Source organism: Hippocampus comes, unplaced genomic scaffold, assembly GCF_001891065.2.
Source record: "Hippocampus comes isolate QL1 unplaced genomic scaffold, H_comes_QL1_v1.1 scaffold144, whole genome shotgun sequence".
NCBI lineage: Eukaryota > Metazoa > Chordata > Actinopteri > Syngnathiformes > Syngnathidae > Hippocampus > Hippocampus comes.
Window position 1 is genome coordinate 691,870 of NW_017805782.1, and position 18,229 is coordinate 710,098.

At 52.2% G+C, this 18,229-nt stretch overlaps 2 protein-coding genes and 1 long non-coding RNA gene across 4 annotated transcripts in view; all 3 read right to left on the reverse strand.

The window, feature by feature from the left end:
- Positions 1 to 4,821, reverse strand: part of ccm2 (CCM2 scaffold protein) — a 17,658-nt gene extending 12,837 nt beyond the window's left edge. The window contains exons 1-10 of one of the 2 annotated variants that reach the window (XM_019885068.1): positions 4,259 to 4,821; positions 2,691 to 2,867; positions 2,503 to 2,586; positions 2,029 to 2,212; positions 1,808 to 1,944; positions 1,521 to 1,656; positions 1,183 to 1,240; positions 951 to 1,086; positions 593 to 731; positions 84 to 254 (exon numbers count right to left, since the gene is read on the reverse strand). In XM_019885068.1, the coding sequence (XP_019740627.1) occupies positions 84 to 254; positions 593 to 731; positions 951 to 1,086; positions 1,183 to 1,240; positions 1,521 to 1,656; positions 1,808 to 1,944; positions 2,029 to 2,212; positions 2,503 to 2,586; positions 2,691 to 2,867; positions 4,259 to 4,288 (1,252 nt within the window). In that variant the 5' untranslated portion in view covers positions 4,289 to 4,821. Of the gene's footprint in view, positions 1 to 83; positions 255 to 592; positions 732 to 950; positions 1,087 to 1,182; positions 1,241 to 1,520; positions 1,657 to 1,807; positions 1,945 to 2,028; positions 2,213 to 2,502; positions 2,587 to 2,690; positions 2,868 to 3,280; positions 4,220 to 4,258 lie in introns of those variants that run through there. The other variant, XM_019885069.1, reaches the window with a different exon arrangement.
- Positions 4,822 to 5,477: 656 nt separating this feature from the next.
- LOC109524899 (uncharacterized) lies at positions 5,478 to 7,613 on the reverse strand. The gene is made up of 2 exons (XR_002170039.1): positions 7,434 to 7,613; positions 5,478 to 6,710 (listed from the first exon to the last, which is right to left on the reverse strand). It is a non-coding gene; the product is annotated as an uncharacterized LOC109524899 (long non-coding RNA).
- A 951-nt stretch (positions 7,614 to 8,564) lies between these two features.
- xkr6b (XK, Kell blood group complex subunit-related family, member 6b) overlaps positions 8,565 to 18,229 on the reverse strand; it is a 15,561-nt gene continuing 5,896 nt past the window's right edge. Inside the window, exons 2-3 of the mRNA XM_019885032.1 lie at positions 10,745 to 10,941; positions 8,565 to 9,977 (exon numbers count right to left, since the gene is read on the reverse strand). Coding sequence (XP_019740591.1) covers positions 9,004 to 9,977; positions 10,745 to 10,941 — 1,171 coding nt within the window. The 3' untranslated portion in view covers positions 8,565 to 9,003. The remainder of the gene's footprint in view (positions 9,978 to 10,744; positions 10,942 to 18,229) is intronic.

Genomic DNA, 18,229 nt, shown 5'->3' on the forward strand with positions numbered 1-18,229 from the left:
GCTGTTCTTCCGGTCCCACTCGTCGCCCTCCGAGGTCCCCCCGCCCTCCTCCGGGCCCTCGTCCGAGGCGGCGCCGTCCCGCCCTCCGCCGCTTCCCGCCGCGCCGTTGCCGTTGGCGGCGGAGTCGGAGGCGGCCGCCCGTCGGTAGCGGCCGAAGCTGTCGGTGATGATGCCGCGGCCGTCCTTGACGCCGATGGTCTCCAAGAAGTTCTCAAAATGCTGACTGTCCTTCTCGGGGATGAAAGGACGGAGGCCTATGACGGACAACGGGAAAACGTGTTGTTCAAGGCGCACAAAATGTTGTTCTGCTTTGTCCACTGCACATAAATGTCAAAATGACATGGATATGATGCAGTTATGAACGGTGGGCAATTAACTAGTTTGCGCAACACGACTAAAGAGGAGATATTTATAGTCTCAATCTTTTCAAGCAAACAGCGATGTCGTAAGTGCACTACTGTGTTAATGCATGTTAGTGATCGGCTACGGCACTTGGGTTCTGCGTAAAGGGCCAAGGCGGCTTTATGCTGAATGATGCCGCTTTTACGCTTCACATGGAAATGTCGGGAGTAGAAAAGAGAAGAAGTCATACCAAGCAGAAGAAACTTGCGGCTGTCTCCGTAGAGCTGCCGCAGGTTAATGCAGAACTCGTGGATGGAGGAGCCGTTGCGGTAGTCGTGCAGCAGTGCGGCAAACTGCTGGATTTCCTGGGAGGACAGCTTTGTGCGCAGCTGGACGGCACAAAAGGATAACCGTGTTCACGATCACGACAGAATGCAATTCATACGAACCATGAGCCGCTCATCCTTTGAGGTTGAGTGATATGAGTTGCTACTGATGAGCTTCAAGCGGTCAACAGATTTACCCAAACAGTAGATTGATCACACCATAATAACAAAAATAATGAGGAGAAGAACGCGGCCAACTGTTGGAACGGGCAGCATAGCTACCGTGGTCATGTAGTCCTGGAGCAGCTCGGCGGCCGTGGTGCTGAGCTCCCCTTCGCTCGCCGCCTTGGCCTGAGGGGAGGCGGGCCCGGAAGCCGACGGGGAGCTGCCGTCCGCTTCCATCGATGCCTGAAATGGACTTGCGTGGGGTGGGGGTGGGGGGGGGGTGGCTTTTCAAAGAACATCGACTACTTCCGCGTACAACGTGAGGAAAAATGAGATGGTGAGCTCTTACAAAGGGCTGGCCTCGCCTTCAAACGCTTCTTTCATGTCCACTTTGCTTGACGAGTCATCTGAGGAAGTATCGAGTTTGACGACAAAGTTAGTACTTGAGCACACGAGGTCCAATTCTCACTCTTGCACCTTTCTCGCCAACACGAGCCCACTCGCGGCAGATGCCGCGGCGCTCGAAAGAGGCCACACCAGCCGACTGTCCAAAGGGTCGATGAATTTTAGGCGCGGTTTACATTGAATACGTTTATCGGGGCAATCCAAATTTGAAAGCGTGATACTAACACGTGAACATTTCTCAGCAAAGTGTTTGATTCCTGAGAGTCGGCTTCGAGCGCTTACCGCTGTAGAGGGAAAGATGTCTTGTGGGCGTGGTGGCTCCGTCAAAGATGGCTCTGTCCAAGAAGTCGATGGTGGACTCGGTGTAGACGATTTGAAAGACTTGGCTGAGCAGAAGGCACAGCTCCTCGGCGGCTGCCTAGCACGCACAACAACGACGACGGATCATTTTCCCCCACCTTCTCCCTTCCCAAATATGAAATCCAATCATGGGCTTTTTTTTTTTCTTTGCATGGGAACCAGTGAGGAGAGGCAAATTGCTGCGAAGATGACCAAGGAATCCAACGTACTTTGTCGTCAACGGCGAGGACCAGCAGACAGCACACTTCCACCAGCACGGCCCCGCTCTCCGACAAGGAGCTTAGCGTCTGAGATTTGTTGAGATCGGGACAGGAGCTCGGACAGGGAGAGCCTCCGGATTCCTGGGCTGAGGAGCGGAAGCAGACATGCAGTACGTGCAATCGTTCAGCATCACTATTCTTGTCGGACACACTTGCGCTCCAGTTCGTACCCGTCTTGATGACGACGAGGTGCAACGAGTCGTCCCGGATGTAGGACACGGCGGCAATGTCGTGGATGGGCACCCTCAGGATGATGTCCTCGCCGTCGCGCCACACCAGCTTGACGTTGTACGCCGACAAGCTCACCACGGCGTCCTGCTCCGACGTCAGCTGGCCCGCCAACTGATGCGCCTTCTGCCGACAGGAGTGAGAGTCACGCTTGGGCGGTCGCCTCCAGAGATGGCCGCGAGTCTCAAAGGCCGAGTCCAAGTCAAGTTCTCGACCACGAGTGCAAGTCAAAAGCTACGACAAACGGCAGCGATGCAACAGCCTGCTGCTCCGAGGTTTGCCATGCTGGTAATTGTTTATGGGTCGTTGTCACATTTGTCTACTCTTCGTCATTAACATTGGACTCACACGGGGCCCTGAAACGTAAAAGTTTAGAACCCCCGTTCGCAAGTCTGTGGTGATTCTCGCCGACTTACTCTTGCATTGTCAATGAGCTGCAGGACTTCAGTCCTGCTCGATGGGTTCAAGTATCCCGGCACCGATGTCAGCTGTCCCAAATACTAGAAAGAAAGAACACAGCACCAAGTTGTTGTGTCAAACGGTGTCAATTTTAAGTTTAGGGCGAGAGGTTCTTCTCTTCTTTGCGTTGGGAGTTTTCCCTCACTTTGACTTCCTTCTCGATGTAGTCATTGAGCAGGATGTCGGGGTCGATGCGGTGGTCGGGTTGCGAGAGAGAGACCGTGTGGAGTGCCCGGCGCTCCGCGGACTTCTCCTGCGCCTTCTTGTCCCGTCCCTTTTCGCCCTTCAGGAAGACCCGCTTGAAGGGCGACACGATACCAGGCTGGGGGGGGGACCCACGGGGAAGTTCAGAAAACACTGAGACGCTTACAACACGCATCGCGGCAACACGGAGCCGGGGAGGACAGCAACAATTGACCTCACGGGGGAAAAAAAAGAAATCACTCTTGTTACTCGGTGGGAGCGGTCTCCGTGTACACTGGAAAAGAAGAAGCGACCACTACTGCCCCGATACTTACACAATGTGTTCTGCGCAGGTTAGTGAGAGCTTCCAACGTATTGCGACTGACTAACTAATTTGGATTATGTCGCCGCCATAAGACTCCGGCCTGAACTTTTTTCCCCCCGACTCAATTCTGAGTAAACGGTTTAGTTTTCTCTTCTACTGCATCAAAGCACTAACCATAAAAGGCTCTGAGGATGCTTCTCAATCAGTACAGAATTTCAAGAGCCTACCTCGTACTCCATGCAACCAAATGCCAGCAGATTCCCGTGATTGTTGAAGTCGTTTACTCTTAAAACCCGTTGCCTCACTTTACAACAAAGTGGCAATGTCTCAGGGCGAGACGCGCGAGCCACAACAACAGAAAAGGGAAGACGTTGCCTGGAGAGGAAGTGGACTGCCGCAGCATCCTGTGATGACACCAGCGCTCAAACTCGACGACGGGACAACTCTGCAAACGACCGCTGCATTATTTAACACCGGGTGGCTTCACGCGGCAGGTGCATTAACATTGTATGCTCGCTAGAGAAATGTGAGCTCACAGCTGTTCGATTTGAGCCCGTTTCTGATCCGCATCGGAAACAAATAATATTCACGGGTTTGTTCGTGTTGCTTCAAGGCGAATCGCTTCTTAGTTTTAACGTTCATACTCTGCCGTTTACTCGTCGAACTGAATCCACGGACTTTCATTTAGCCAAACGGCAAAAGGTCGAACTATTATTTTCGATCCGCGAGAGACTGGGGAATGATGACTGCGTGATTAAGGCAACGTCGTCTACTCTGCAATTTGCACAGCTCACTATCGCTCTCAAGTGGCACAAACGAGAAGTGCAGGACCCATGACATCACTATCATGGACGACCGACGAGCCATAATCGATTGACCACATTTAATTCATGAGCGGAATATGACTCATTCCTGCTGTATGTCGAGAAACGCGTAACATAAGAGAATTCTTGAGCTGGGTGAGGTGACGTTACTGGAGGTGACTAAAGCTAAATCTCAGCGCCACAGTGCGAGACGTGGAGTGTTATTGGTTCATGTACGCTCTCGTGTTTCTAATGCTGGCTTATTTGGTACCAGAGAGACGTCATGATAGCTCTGGGACTAACTTTGGCGTCAAACCCGCCTGGTTCGGCGAGCTAGAGCGGGTTAGCATGCTAAGCCAACCAGTAGAAGTGAGTGGCTGGCCGTACAAAGTGTGAACTTGCCTTTTTCACTTTTTTCACATCTTCCTCCATGTCTACGGCGAGGTCCTCTTCCTCATGTTCTGCTCGCCGCCTCCCCCTCGACCGTCCAAGCGCGACACGACATCATCAAAACGAAGATTCCGAGAACTCCTTCCGACGTTAGCTTAGCTTGCTAGCCTAGCACGGATGAAGTTGGGGTGGGTGATAAGCGCCATTCTCATTTTTGGATGCGTGCCGAAGTCCTTTGGCGGAAAGGCGCCATACGAGCCTTCCGGTGTGAATCCAAACGGGGAATTGTTGAGCTACACGCTTCGCCGATTGCTCGCGAAACAAAGTGGAACAAAACAATCCAAACTTTTCAACCGTGCCGCCATTTTGGGCGTCGAATGCGGTCAGGCACGCACAGCAGCGCCCCCCTTTGGTCCAAGTGGCGACACGCAGCCAGTGCAAGCTCACGAAGTTTTGAGAAACCACACAAAGCGGAACGGACCCCTTTGTCGGTCTACACGCACAAAAAAGAAACATGCTCTTATCTTAGACACGACTAAAAAGCTCTCACACAAACTCTTACACTCTCACTTGCACCACAGATTTTTTTCCCCCGCTCAAACTGAAACGCTTGAACACACACTACTTACACACGCTTATATGCACTACTATAGCTGTAGAATCGATATTGCTGCTGCTTGATAAAACATGAAAGACGTGTTAGTTGAATATAAACCTCCGAGGCCTGTCAGCTCTGGGAATGAACGGAGAATCCAAAGCAAACACGGTGAATCAGCATTTAGCTGGTATGCTGCCCGCAAATATACTAAATTGCCAACAGAAGTCCAGCGTAAATGCTTTCAAATCCAGTTTAAAACCTATGCGCCCCACCGCTTGAGCCAGGAAAAGTGTTTGCCGAGGCCTGCACCGGGACTTGGCAACCACAAACTCTCCATTCAATGGATGCTTCAAAGTGTGAAAAAGCTTTTAGCCGTCACAAACGCAGTTTGCTCACAGACTCCAAGCGGAAGTTGCTCAACGAGCTCGAGCAGGAATCGAACGTGGCTCCGGGATAACCTCTGACCCAAAACAAAATCCTCAAATGAATCTGATTCTGATCCTGAAATATGGCGTTATTTACACTTCAAATAAAATTGAAATTAGAAATTAAGATCAAATGATTACTTCCATTAGAATGGGACAGAAAAACGCGAAAGCACGCACGTATACACACACACATCATGTGGCCGTATTGCACTTTCAAATATCATATTTATTTTTTTCTCCTCTGGGATGAACAGTCTCATATATGAATCTACAGTAAGGCTTAACATGATATTTTCAGCGTAATAGTTGTCATTTCCTCTAAAACAAAAACCATACAAAATGAACATTAGCACCATATGTTATTATATTCATATTGTTCCCTAAAACAGGGCAAAAAGGTACAATACTGGACATCAGCCTTGCTTATTTCGTTTTTTTTCTCCTCTTCCCCATGAATGATTTACTCATGTTTTATAATACGTAACCACTACAAAGAAATCCCAACTATGTGCCTTTTTTTTTTTTTTTGTAATCCATAAAAATCATACATAACCCAGAGGTTATTTAAATACACACCCACAAGCTAACACAACCTAGAAATTGAGGGAATATCAAGAAAAGCAACCTTTTGCCATAACGATTTGTAAATTAGCAGCAATTGACGTGACACCCGTCGTTGCTCGGTTGCAATATCAAGTCCACGTTCCGGTCAACTGTCACAGCCAAGTCTACAATCAGAACAAAAGAAAGAGATACGCACAGAGAAAAGGACATATTGATGACAGGAAGCTACAACACATCAATCACATTCGATATATATAGACTTGTTTTGCTTTTTTTTAAATGTTATTTCCATCTGCAGTTTGTGCTCCAAAATATCGCAGTTCTGTGTCCCGGATAAAAACAAACAAACAAAAGCAACTGGACGCAACACCGTGCGCAGACCCGCCGTGGCAAATCAAAATGGCACCGTAGAGAGTTGTGTGGTAGAGTGTGTGTGTGTGTGTGTGTGTGTGTTTCGATTGAGGTGCTGGCGCTTTTGAGCATACATGTTGTTGTTGTTTTGGGGCCGTCTTGCTTTTGTTGCTCCTTGGGAAGCCCCAAAAGTGAAGTGTTAGCACCACTGGATGAGTTTGTTCAGCACCGGGTTGTAAATGCACCATTTGCTAGACTGTAACGGAAAGTCGTGACATCAGAGCGTGGCGCCGAATCCACTGTGCCCCGCTGCCGCACGTCAATGCACGAATCAAAGATGGCTGCTGAGAGACGGCGACAAAACGAGCTTGTTGCAAACCAGTTTCCTGTTGGATCCAGATGGCCAGAATGTTTTGTGGAAGCGGGAGACAAACGCGTGGTCCAAACGATGGACGTTGGGCACTTACGTGCCACATTGTGTTTTGTGTCGCATTGAGGGTTTCTATTGTTGCGGCCTGGGCGTCTCGGTTCTTCCGCAAACGTGCAGAATGACGACGAGACGGTGTCTGAGCCGACAGGCGGCATCCGCTCAGGAGCACATTTGGGGAAACAACCGCGTGAGGTTCAGCGGGGACAGGGGCAAGGTGAAGAAGCTGCCGCAGCCGAACGCAAGAGACCCGAAAGTGAGAGGCCTGAGAAGAACCAGCTTCTGGTGGAAGCGCTCTTGCTGTGCGTCGCAGCTGCTGGAAAATGTTTTGGTCAACCTTGCGCCTCATCCAGTTCAGAGGCTTCAACTGGCAGTCTGTCGTCGTTTGCTTCGCTCTCGGATTCCCTTCATCACTCAAAGTGAAACACATCCAAAACTAAAACCGAGAATGTTGCCTTGAGCTAAGACTGCAATTTGTTCTGTGAGCAAAACCGGAACGTTTTACTTGAGCGGTTTTTGCCCACTGAGTGGAATTGAACTCGTAATTCAGGGGAGCACCGGATTTGGTTTCTCTGACTGTTAGAACCCTTGTTGCAAGGTTGTACTGTGGAAATGTGTCAAATACCGTGCACGTCCTCAAAACGCAAGTTGAATGATCTAATCTTGTTGTTTTAAAAAAGAAAAGAAAAACATGAAGCACCGTGAGGCAAAATGATGAATTGCCACGAGTCACGGTGTCGCCGCACCTGATTTGTGTCGCTATCTGTAGATGAATCCTACATGAGCCCCCAAGTACGCCGCTCCAACGGCGTCCTAAACCTTGAGTCCACCCTATCCGACTCAACCCGTCGCCCAAGTCTGAACTCGGATGTTGATGTTCTTTGGCAGTGGACCTCATTGCTCGGTGTTCAGTGTGCAGAGACCTGGCATTGTGTCAGGGCTGTGAGGGGATCGAGCGCAATGACCTGCATCTATGAGAACGGGTGCAAAGGACCAGGGAGGAAAAAGCCAAAAGTGAGGAGGCCATTTCTGACCCTCTGGAACAACGGGCGCCAATGGACTTTGCAGAGCGACTTACTGGGCTCCGAGAGAACACTTTGGTTCGGTTTGGATCCATTAAAACGGAGGTTGCATTTGCAGTGCGGCGCGGGGGCCGAGCCAACGAGAGGCTCCTCTTGCAACCAGGAGAACGAAACGAGGCCAGGTAGGTTGGGAACTGAAACGTCCATCAATGCGAGCCGTACGGAAACGACGGAGAATGAATCGGAACTAGCAGAGGTGCGCTCCAAGTGACAAGCCATTGGCTCCCTCAACGTGCGCAAATGTCAAACGCCATCACACTCCTCTTTTTTGAATCGAGGTCTCGTCTTTTGACCGTTTGCCAGGCCCAAAAGGCACAGGGAAATTCAGAAGCTTGAGGTAAAACCTCTGAAGGTATCACCGCGGTGACAAGACATTGAAAGGTGCGGGCGATACTCCCAATCGGACGCCAAGGCCTTCCATTTGTCCCTTCTCCAGGGCCCAAAAGGTGCCGGGATGTTCCGAAGCTTTCTCGTGAACAAAAGTAGAATTTCTCAAGGTACAGTCTGCACCAACGGAGCTCCCTCCCTGCTGGACTCAAAGCTCGACTATTTGTACCTTTTCTCATCTGCAAAAAGTATCTTCCCAAGCTCGCCATTTCACGGGTGCCAAAGGAGAGCTTCTTGAGAGACAAGCCACCGCAGCCGGTTTTGAAAGGGGCCCACGATGGTTCCCGAGCTCTCATTTCGAACGCGTGTCGCTCACCTCCGTTTCAGGGTCGGGAGACGTTGCGCTGTCGCCCCTCTCGCCTCCACTAGGGGGCAGGCCGCAATGAAAAGATTTCCTGAATGGGCGGAACTGATCGAAGGTCAGTGTGCTTGCGTTTCCCCCGCCCCTCAGCCTCCGGCATGTGATTACGATTTGGGAACAGCCGGATGAATTTGATCCCGCTCACATTTACGATACCGCGGCATAACCAAGGCTCTCGGTAACCACCATCAACGTTTGCATGATTTACATAAAGGACGGCAGTAATAGTCGGGATGTGCAAAAGGCCCGCGCCCTCGGTCTGACACGCTCCTCCCACATTCCCATCGGGCGTTGGGGCCGGTCCCGGTGTCAGAAGGAGGAGCGTACCATGTGCCCTTCACAGGTAGACGCCAGTCAGTCAGAAAAACGCACGAGATAAATTTCAGAGTGAAACATTCACATGTTATCTCTCCGCGCAGCCGCAGGCGCGGAGGCATTCTTGTTTCTCCCCAAATAAATCATGACTGGCACAGAAACAGAGCGACTGCGGAGGGTCGAAGGAGGACAAGAGGGAGATGAGAGGGAGGAGCGTCAAAAAGAACGCGCGTGAGAGCGGCCTTCAGAACGACGATTCGTACTGCAGGAGCTCATAGAGGAGGGGGCCGTCCCTGTACCTGATGCCCACCGCGTTAGGGCTCACATACTGCAGCACGTTGATGGTCCTGCGCAGGCGTCGATCCACAAAGTGGGCGTCCCAAGCCGGGTAGCGCTTCCTGGGCATGTCTATTTTGATGAGGGGGCCTTCGGGCGGGACGGGCCGGCCGGACGCGTCCACCGGCTCCGTGGACCTCACCTGGAAAACCGGAAGGCAGGAGGAGTCGGCGGCGCTTTGCTCGGACTCCGCATGCTCCCCCGCCGGGCCCCGCGTGGGTGTGGCTTGGGAGCCGCGCGGGCCCGGCGTGGGCGCCATGGGCTCGGCCTCGGGGGGTAAAGGCAGCCCCCAAAGCAACTCGGCGCAACAGGAGCTCGCCAGGAGCCTCAGCCGGGGGCCCTTGGGGTGCAGGACCCCGTAGTAGAGGACCATGCAGGCCACACCTGAGGCGAAGCACAGGAAGACGCTGCAGAGGGCATAAGAGGCATAGGCGTCGGTGGTGACTGGGTCACGGTATGCGTACCAGAGGCCGCTGAGAACGGCATTCTCCAACAGGACTACGGTGTAATAAACCACCATTCGGAACCGGGTCCGCCCTTCCTGCACATTGAACCAGCAGAAGACGTAGACCACCCCGACCACCATGTTGAACAGCACCTCCTCCCACTTGGACATGCAGAAGTCGGTGCCGCCGTGGATGACCCAGAAGGCCATGGCGCACCAGTGGAGCACCACGAAAATGCCAAAGTAGATGTGGAAAACCGAGGCGAACAGGGCAAAAGACAGCACCCGCGAGGAAATGGTGAAGAGCCGCCAGAAGAGGTGCACCAGAGCGCCGCGGTAGCTCATGCTCTTCTGGTCGTCGCGGGAGTCGCGCAGGAGCTTGTGGTAGGACGCTAGCACCCAGGCGAGGGACAGGAGGGAGGACAAGACCGAAGAACCTGACGAACACAAACAGGCAGCGATACTTTTATTTTGGTCTCATCGGCAACATTTCCATCCCTTTTCTCAACGGTCTTTAGTCGCATTTGCGTCGCGGGTAGGCTGGAGCCCGTCCCAGATGATGACCGTGAACTCGACAATAGTCCATCGGCCTCGTACGAACCGAGCGGGTCGGCGCACGAGACCAGGCGGGAATACCTAAAGCGCCGTTATTGCTCTTAGGAGCCTCTTAGGGGAGGGGCGTCACGCTCGCTTTCATCGCAGGGCACGTCGTTGTGACGGCGGCTCTCACGGGGTTCTGCCAACGACGGTGAAAAACCACCTCAATGCTAATTGCCCAAAATGGGCACCCTCTGGATTTGAAGGTCACGTGAGGTCTCGGAAGGGAAGCCAAATGCAGACCAAACACCTTCTGGTTTTGTGGAAGCAGGGGAAGATTTCATGTAGCCACCGGAAGGTACCTTTGCGCCAACGCCCTTTTTAGCAGGGGAAGATTTCATGAGGGGCTATCGATAGCCACCGGAAGGTACCTTTGCGCCAACGCCCTTTTCCCCACCGCGTTGCATCGATGCACACTTGTCGGTTTTGTACGAGTCAACAAGTTTGGCGCGCTGCCAGCCACACCCGGAAAATGCATCTTCCCTAGCTGAGAACCGCCCGATTACTGCCCGGGTATTTTCCCGCTCGAGCTTTCGCGGGCCGCGTAAAATGACGGCGAGGCCCGGCCCCGAGTTGGCGGCCCGCGCTTCAGGCGCCATCGTCTTACACTGCTGCCACTCGGCCTTGTTGCTCTGGATCATGATGCAAAGCTGCAGCACCAGCTGGGGAGCGCTCTCCAGGAAAGTCTCCAGCAGTCGCAGCATGTTGACGTCGGCATACTCGTACATCATGGCCCAGTAGAAGCGCCGCCGGTTCTCCTTCTGCCGGTGGCTTTGCACGCCCAAGTACATGGTGCGGATGTACCTGCGGAGACAGACGCAGGGCGCTCGGATCACTCCAACGCGACGCCGTGCATTCTCATTGGAAAATAAGGCACGGTTGAAACGTGATTTTTTTTTTGGGGGGTTTTTGAGGATCTTTGGTGTCAGCTTCCAGACATCAGCTCGGCTGTTGTTTTGGCGCAATATGACGCAAGCTATTTGATTGAAAAAAAAAAGTCTTCTCTCTATTCAACTATTACAAAACGCGGTCGCGGTTGGGTCAAAGTTGAGGGATTATGACTGGAGCTCCAGGCACTGTCTGCCGAGGTAAAGGCTGGTCATCTCTGACATTTTCATTGGGACTGGTAAATGTCAGATGCAATCAGAGAAAAATTCTCGTCTTCCCTGTTGTCAGCCCCGCCCACCCCATTCGGTTCCATTAGCCGCAGCGTGCGCCATAGCTCCGGAGTCTGACACCGGGAGGGTCTTTGGCCCCGAAAGACTGACTGGCCTTGGCAAAAAAGCATCTGCAAATCGTACAAAAATCGGGACTGCGTTCCCGTGACATGAAAGCGCGGTATAACGGGCGCAACCGATGAAGCGCGATATAGCAGGAGGACACCGTCCAGTTAAACAAACACTTTCAACGCCGACAGAAAAAAATCAAGACTCACTTCATCTCACACACACACGCACACGCACATCATGGCATCATGTTAACACTCCCGCTGTGTCTTTTTCCAAAACAAATAGCTGCCTGCAAATATTTCGACACACACATCTCACTTGTCAGCTTTTGGCGAAAAGGGGGGATTTCCTTGGATGCGGCGGCCCCCTTGACGCCACCCCTCCCATTCGCCCGCCGTCTTGCCCGCTCTTCCACAGAGCGCCTCATGAATTATTTGTGGCGCGATTGTAGCCTTTTGCTCACAGCTCGTTAAATCGCAAGTCAGCGTGTGTGTGTGTGTGTGTGTGTGTGTGTGTGTGTGTGTGTGTGTGTGTGTGTCTGGTAACAGCTCGGTGCTCCAAGCTCAGCCGTCTGCTGTCGAGACGGCGGCACCCATCATCATCATCATCATCATCATCATCATCATCATCATCCTCATCATGACCACACCTCCACGGACACGAGCTCTGCCTGCATGCCAACGGCAGGGCAACAACAGGAGCCGCACATTTCAAGACCCCGTGAAGACGAAATGAAATGCATTCTACGGGACGTGTTTAAAGATCATCTTTCAAATTATTCTTGCGGTTATCCCATCCATTACTCGAGTCATTGGATAAAAATGGATTTTGCTACACTGACGTATGTGTTACTTTGAATGTGTGTGGTTTTAAAAGGCGGGGCCTGGCTCGGTCAGTGACGTGGCAGTCAACAAATGACTGTTGGGAGATCAGGTTCTACTGTGGCTGGCTGTTACCTGGCCAACTGCAAGCCAGTCTCCATGTCGAGTGACCGGATGGCAGAGCAGTCATGTTCTGATGATGACTTTTTCGTGGCGGGGGGGGGGTTTCTTCGTCATCCAATTATCCAAGTTATTCTAATGATCGATGAAGGAAGCCCCACTTTGACTGTGTGAAGCCGCTCGATCGGCGCATCCCAAACTCACAGCACAAGGCAAAAAAGAAAAAAAAAATCTTTGAGTCGACTGTATTTGCGTCAAGCTTGGAGGAGCTGACAACCTTTGCCGTCTCGAGCAACTTCACAACCCTTTAAGCCGCAACGCACACAAGCCCCGAGGGCGCGGTGAATGAACTTGGCGCGTGAAACGAAAGTGTCGCCATCAGCAACGATTCCAGACATCGGCAGTCGCCCCGGGGCTAGATCCACCTTCCCCGCAGGGATGAGCGCTTCTCACGTCAGCCGGATGTCTGTTTCCGACAGCGTTTGCCGATAATCCGGTCCGACCTCCCGATAGGTCGTCCATATGCCCGAAACGCCCCTCAAGACGAGGAAGGAGATCCTATTACTTGTCATACATGAGCAAAAAGAGCAAGACACCACCAAAGCAAAAGCAAAATGGCGGCGCTTCATTTTCTCGCCAGGGCAAGTCTATCTTTGCGCGTTTGGGAATTTGGCGGTCCGTGCTCTGAGGGCGTTTTCTGTTCAGCACACCTGGCGATTTGTTGACAGACAATCGAGGAGACTGTAGACCGGGTGAAAGTTGGGACGCAGGTCGTGGAAGGCGATTTCAGTGGATCGAATCCCAGCACAGGCAGACAGAATGTGCACTCCTGGGACCTGGAAGGTGGTCTCCAAGTGACCACTTGACAGCAGCTAACTCTGCGTCATCCATCTTGCGAGAGGTACTTCGCATGCGCCGATCTCCTGCCTTGACTCCAGCCAGCGAGTCTTATACGCTTCCACCGTGTCGACTGACCCACAGCTGCCCGGGCCCTCACTCGCTAAGACCTGCGCTCTCAACGCAGCCTTTGTGGCCCAACGTGTGTCCTATTCAGGAGCAGCGCCGTTCCTCCATCAGATACGTCTTCATCCGCCCTCTGGCGGCGATGAGGCCATCGCCGCTACGCCGCCTGAGCCCGGCTCCAAATCCCACAGCCAGTCCGACGAGCGCAAAGCCGCAACGATCTGTGAGCGGCGCCTCGGGGCCATCGGGCGGGATGGAGCGATAGAATGGAGCGGGCGCGATGTGAGCCCAAAGGAGGGAGGGAGGGAGGGAGAGGCTTGCGGCGTGCGTGTCCACAGCAAAATGTTATCGCCACGCTTGACATCTTCTCAGCAACACCAAAGTCAGCGTCCTGCCGAATGCAGACGAACTGCGAAAAAAAAGATGCGATCTCGCCACACCGTATCTACTCGCAAGACAGAAGTCGCGGACGGAACATCTCCAGCTGATCGAAGAATGCAGGTGGCATGAAAAACACCCATGCGGCAAGGTCACCCAAGAAGAAGAAGAAAAAAAAAAAAGAACTCTCAAAAGGAGCTATTGATCCTTTCTGCCAGTCATGACGAGCTGTCAGAGGCGACGGGCCGGCGCGGTCCAAGATCCACACCCGGAATTAAATGACGGACAGCCTTCATCAAACGACGGGCTTCAGCGCAGCTCTGATGGGCGCTATCGCTGCATGACAGCCAAAGTCGACTCTCGAAGGCCAAAGAAACGCAGTCATGAAAACGTCTGCGAAGGCAACGTAGCCAGGTGCCCGATTGGTATGCCAACACAAAGCTTTCAGAGGAATCTTTGACATTTTCAATGTTTTCCTCAGAAAACGTTCAAATTCTGACAAGGAGTTCAGAGCTGGAACGTGGCACGTTATGCAGCTACTTTTGCAGCACTTATTTTGCATTGGGGGCCTTTGTATGCATTTTACCCCAGCACGATTGCTGATACGGTCCTGGGTTATTCCCGCAAAAGCAGGAAGCCACCGCGGCCTCTCGCCGGCCTTCTTCTTTTTTTTTGCTCTTTTGGAGCCAAACTGTCGGGGATAGCCAGGGGTGAAAGATTTCCCTTCATGTTCCGATTTGGCAGGTGCTCTCCCCCGCCACAGGAGGAAGGAGCAGATCATGTGGCGGATTAAGAAGAAAAGGCTTTGACCCAGTTGCTTTTCAAAGAGAGCATGACCCAAAAAAAAAAAAAAAAAGAAAGAAAGATACAAAAAAGAAAAGTGCACCATTGCTGGCTTTTGGTCATTGTCCACACTCAAAATAACATTTCTTCTCCGTCTTGTCTACAAATAAACCCAAAGAGGTTGTCAGCCGTCACTTGGTTCATTATTTGCTTTGCGTTGCGCGCCAAAATCGGAGCCGTCGCTCAGGCAAGACGTTTTCAGACATAATTAAATTGTTTGCGAGGTGGGAGAATTAATTACTGGGGGGGGGAAAACCTTTTTCCTGAATAAAAGAAAGTTCAAGCCTGTAAAGCATATCTAGCTGTGAGTATTCAACTCAACTCGACTCACCGCTGTCTACAAAGTGCTGCTGTCCATGGAACCAATTGTTTTACGATTTGCTTCAAGGGTTCTAAAACCACTCCTATTGGCGCTAATCTTGAGCACGTCAATGGTGTTTTCTGCTAGCGGGGCCTTTCTTTGGACAGCACTTTGAAATACACAATCTTTGATTTATATTTCGTGAAGTAGTTGGCGAAACCTCACTCGGAGTTTGGCTGCGTTTTGATGTCGGCGTTGAGCGGAGTGGCGAGAGCCAAGTGAGCACACGAGGAAAGAGGAGGGCGGCCGAGATAACGGGTGTGACTCGGCAGAAGTGACAGTGTGATGTAGTGACGCGGGAAGCGGAGGGGAGAGGAGGAGGAGGAGGGGGAGACGATGGTAGACGCTCACAAAAAAAAAAAAAAAGGCCTAGGGAGGACGAACGTTGGGGGTAGGTAAACTAATCACGGAGCATGCAATGCAATTTTCTGGCTCTGTGCCTCGCACTCGGTTTCCTCCCACCACGCCGCCTGACGTCTTGAGGGCCTCGTCGTCATCCTTTTACTATTCCGCTCACAAACGCCGCCTCGCCCAGCTCCATCTATCAGGCCGAACCATTTTTTCACCAACCCCTTCCCATGGCTTTTTTTTTTTTTTTTTTTTTTTCCCCGCATTTTTTTTTTTTACCCGGCCATCCCCTCCGGCACGTGCTTGAAAATCGGTGTTTTGGCCCAAGCTGAGTCACCACCAAAGTCAAGATGGATCAGAAGCAGAAAAAGAACCAAGCGTTTTCCAGATGGCTGAGATTGCTCAGAATGACGGGAAGAACGGGGCTGTTGAAGGATGGCCGGAAGTGAGACGTCATTGTCAAGTAGCATTAGCTAGACGGGAGCGTCCCCCCGCTATGACGTGCGCTCGAAGTCAGAGCATCCATCATCATTGACGGCCGTGTCACCGGAGTGGCACCAAGGGACACGCTTGGTCACGCAGCACAACTTTCAAAGTGCACAAAAACCGTCCGCCAGCAAATAACATGAGACTTGATCTTTGGGGAACAGCTAAAGGAGGAACTCCACCCAAATCGTGCCGTTCTCTCTGTTCTCGGACACTGTGGCCACGTCCCCCCCACTCCCATCACCCCGCCGGACCCCCATGCTGCAATCACAAGGCGCTGGAAATCGGCCACGCCTCTGCAAAGCCCAACCCGTTCATTGACTGTAACATTGGATTTTTTTTGGGAGGGGCAGGGGGGGTTGTCTTACCCCACGGTCTTCCTCTCATTTCTCTTCAGGATGTGCGCACACTCCTGGCCAACAAGGTGGCTCTCTAAAGTGACCACGCCAAGCCGAAACCCCCGGCAGAATGGCGGGGAACGCGTATGTTTCAGGTCTAATGGAAGCGGAAACGGGGACCAACACCGCAACGTCGTGCTTTAACGGCGGGCCGAGAGCGCCGAGGGCTTGCTAAGTGGCGGTAACCGGACTCCGACATGTTGCAGTCGGGCAAATGTGATGAATTGGAAGCGCGGCGAGGGATGGAACGACAGCGGCGCAGAGCCAAGGCGTCCATTTCATTGAGAAATACACGACAAACTATAAGGAGGGCGTGCTCGTGGAAAATATTGACTTACAACACGCACGGGTGACGCATACTTCATCTGCAAAATGACATTGGATGCAATCGCTCACTCATTTCCAACGCCATCGTAAGGAAGACGAATTCATACGACGCAAATCACTCAACCTCATCGCAGTTAAATGGACGTACGGACACCGACACTAATTCAACTCAGCGAAGCAAATGCAGCGTTTCCTTCAACTGGCGAGCATGAGTCAAGATTGGGCGGCCATCTGTTTCGATGAACCCACGCAGCCACCGGGCGCCCGATTGGTCGGCAAACATGTTGACAAGGTTCGCACACGGCCTCCTTGATGGAGCGAAGAAAGCCGTGGATTCCGACGGCCTCGTTTCCTTTGCCCGTACACAAATGTACGCGATGGAATCATCGAATAATCCCGACACGCCACTTGCACATGCCGGGTCGCTTCCACCAACAATTCAGGGAAACCATGAACGCGCATGTTTTGCTCGCCCAGACATCTGCCGCAGGCTAATGAGGTCGTTTGGAGCGTGAGGTCTCCTCGCGAATTTTTTCGGGAGCGGACTGCATCAAATAGCTGAGCGGCGGCTGACACACTTTCATCAAAGGCAGCGCGCGAGCGAGAGAGAGCGGCGGAGAAATTGCCTTGGAAAGGTTCACTGACTTGACTAGTAAGTGCAGGCCCGCAAGCGCCGCAAAGCGCAAACAGCACAAATGCGGGCAGGAAATGGATGCAGGAAAGAAAGGGAATCAAATGTGCTTTGGAAAATCAATCAATCAATCAATCAATAACAGGAGAAAGCCCATTTTGATGGGAGGCTAAATACACTCACAGAAATCCATAGCACAAAGCACCGAGCTTTGTCTTACAAAATGCGCAAAGCCAAGACATCACGCGAAGCGCCGGCGATATCGCTGTGCTAACTTCGAACCCTTTGCGATATTCGAACAGAGTGAGCGTTGACCACTCCTACCTGCCGCCACCACGGCCCCTCGGAGGGGTCATTTTGCATACGGTCCTTCGTACGGCAACTCACTCACATTGCCGATAAATTGCTGGATTGCGGAGCGTTCCGCATCCCTTCCGAGGCTCGTCAAAGACGGCCTTCCCTTCAAACGGCCGCGTCCTTATCGACTCGCACGCCTCAACGGTGTGAAGAAGGCCGAGCGCGCTGGGTCGCGGTTGCTCAATAAGTCATTAGCCGAGGCTTCGCTTGTCCACGCTCACCTTGGGAGAATGGAATTGGCCAAACACTAATTGTCACTGGCAAAAATAAGATGCAAAGGGTGCCTCCGGTCGCGGGAGCGCTGTAGGAATTAAGTGCGGGGAGGAGTACGGACGGTAAAGACAAAGACGGGAAAACCGAAGGACGGCTGTGTTGCCTTCATCGCATTCAAAGGAAATAAATAAATAAATAAAACACTGAGGAAAAAGGTTCCCGAGCCAAAGGCAGAACAAAAGACATCCGTCGATGTCGGCTAAGTGGCGGCACGCGCTGGGTCGCGGTTGCTCAATAAGTCATTAGCCGAGGCTTCGCTTGTCCACGCTCACCTTGGGAGAATGGAATTGGCCAAACACTAATTGTCAGTGGCAAAAACAAGATGCAAAGGGTGCCTCCGGTCGCGGGAGCGCTGTAGGAATTAAGTGCGGACGGTAAAGACAAAGACGGGAAAACCGAAGGACGGCTCTGTTGCCTTCATCGCATTCAAAGTAAAGAAAGAAAGAAATAAAACACTGAGAAAAAGGTTCCCGAGCCAAAGGCAGAACAAAAGACATCGGTCGATGTCGGCTAAGTGGCGGCAGTGCGGGGGGCTGCCGGGGGCCGTCTCCGCACCA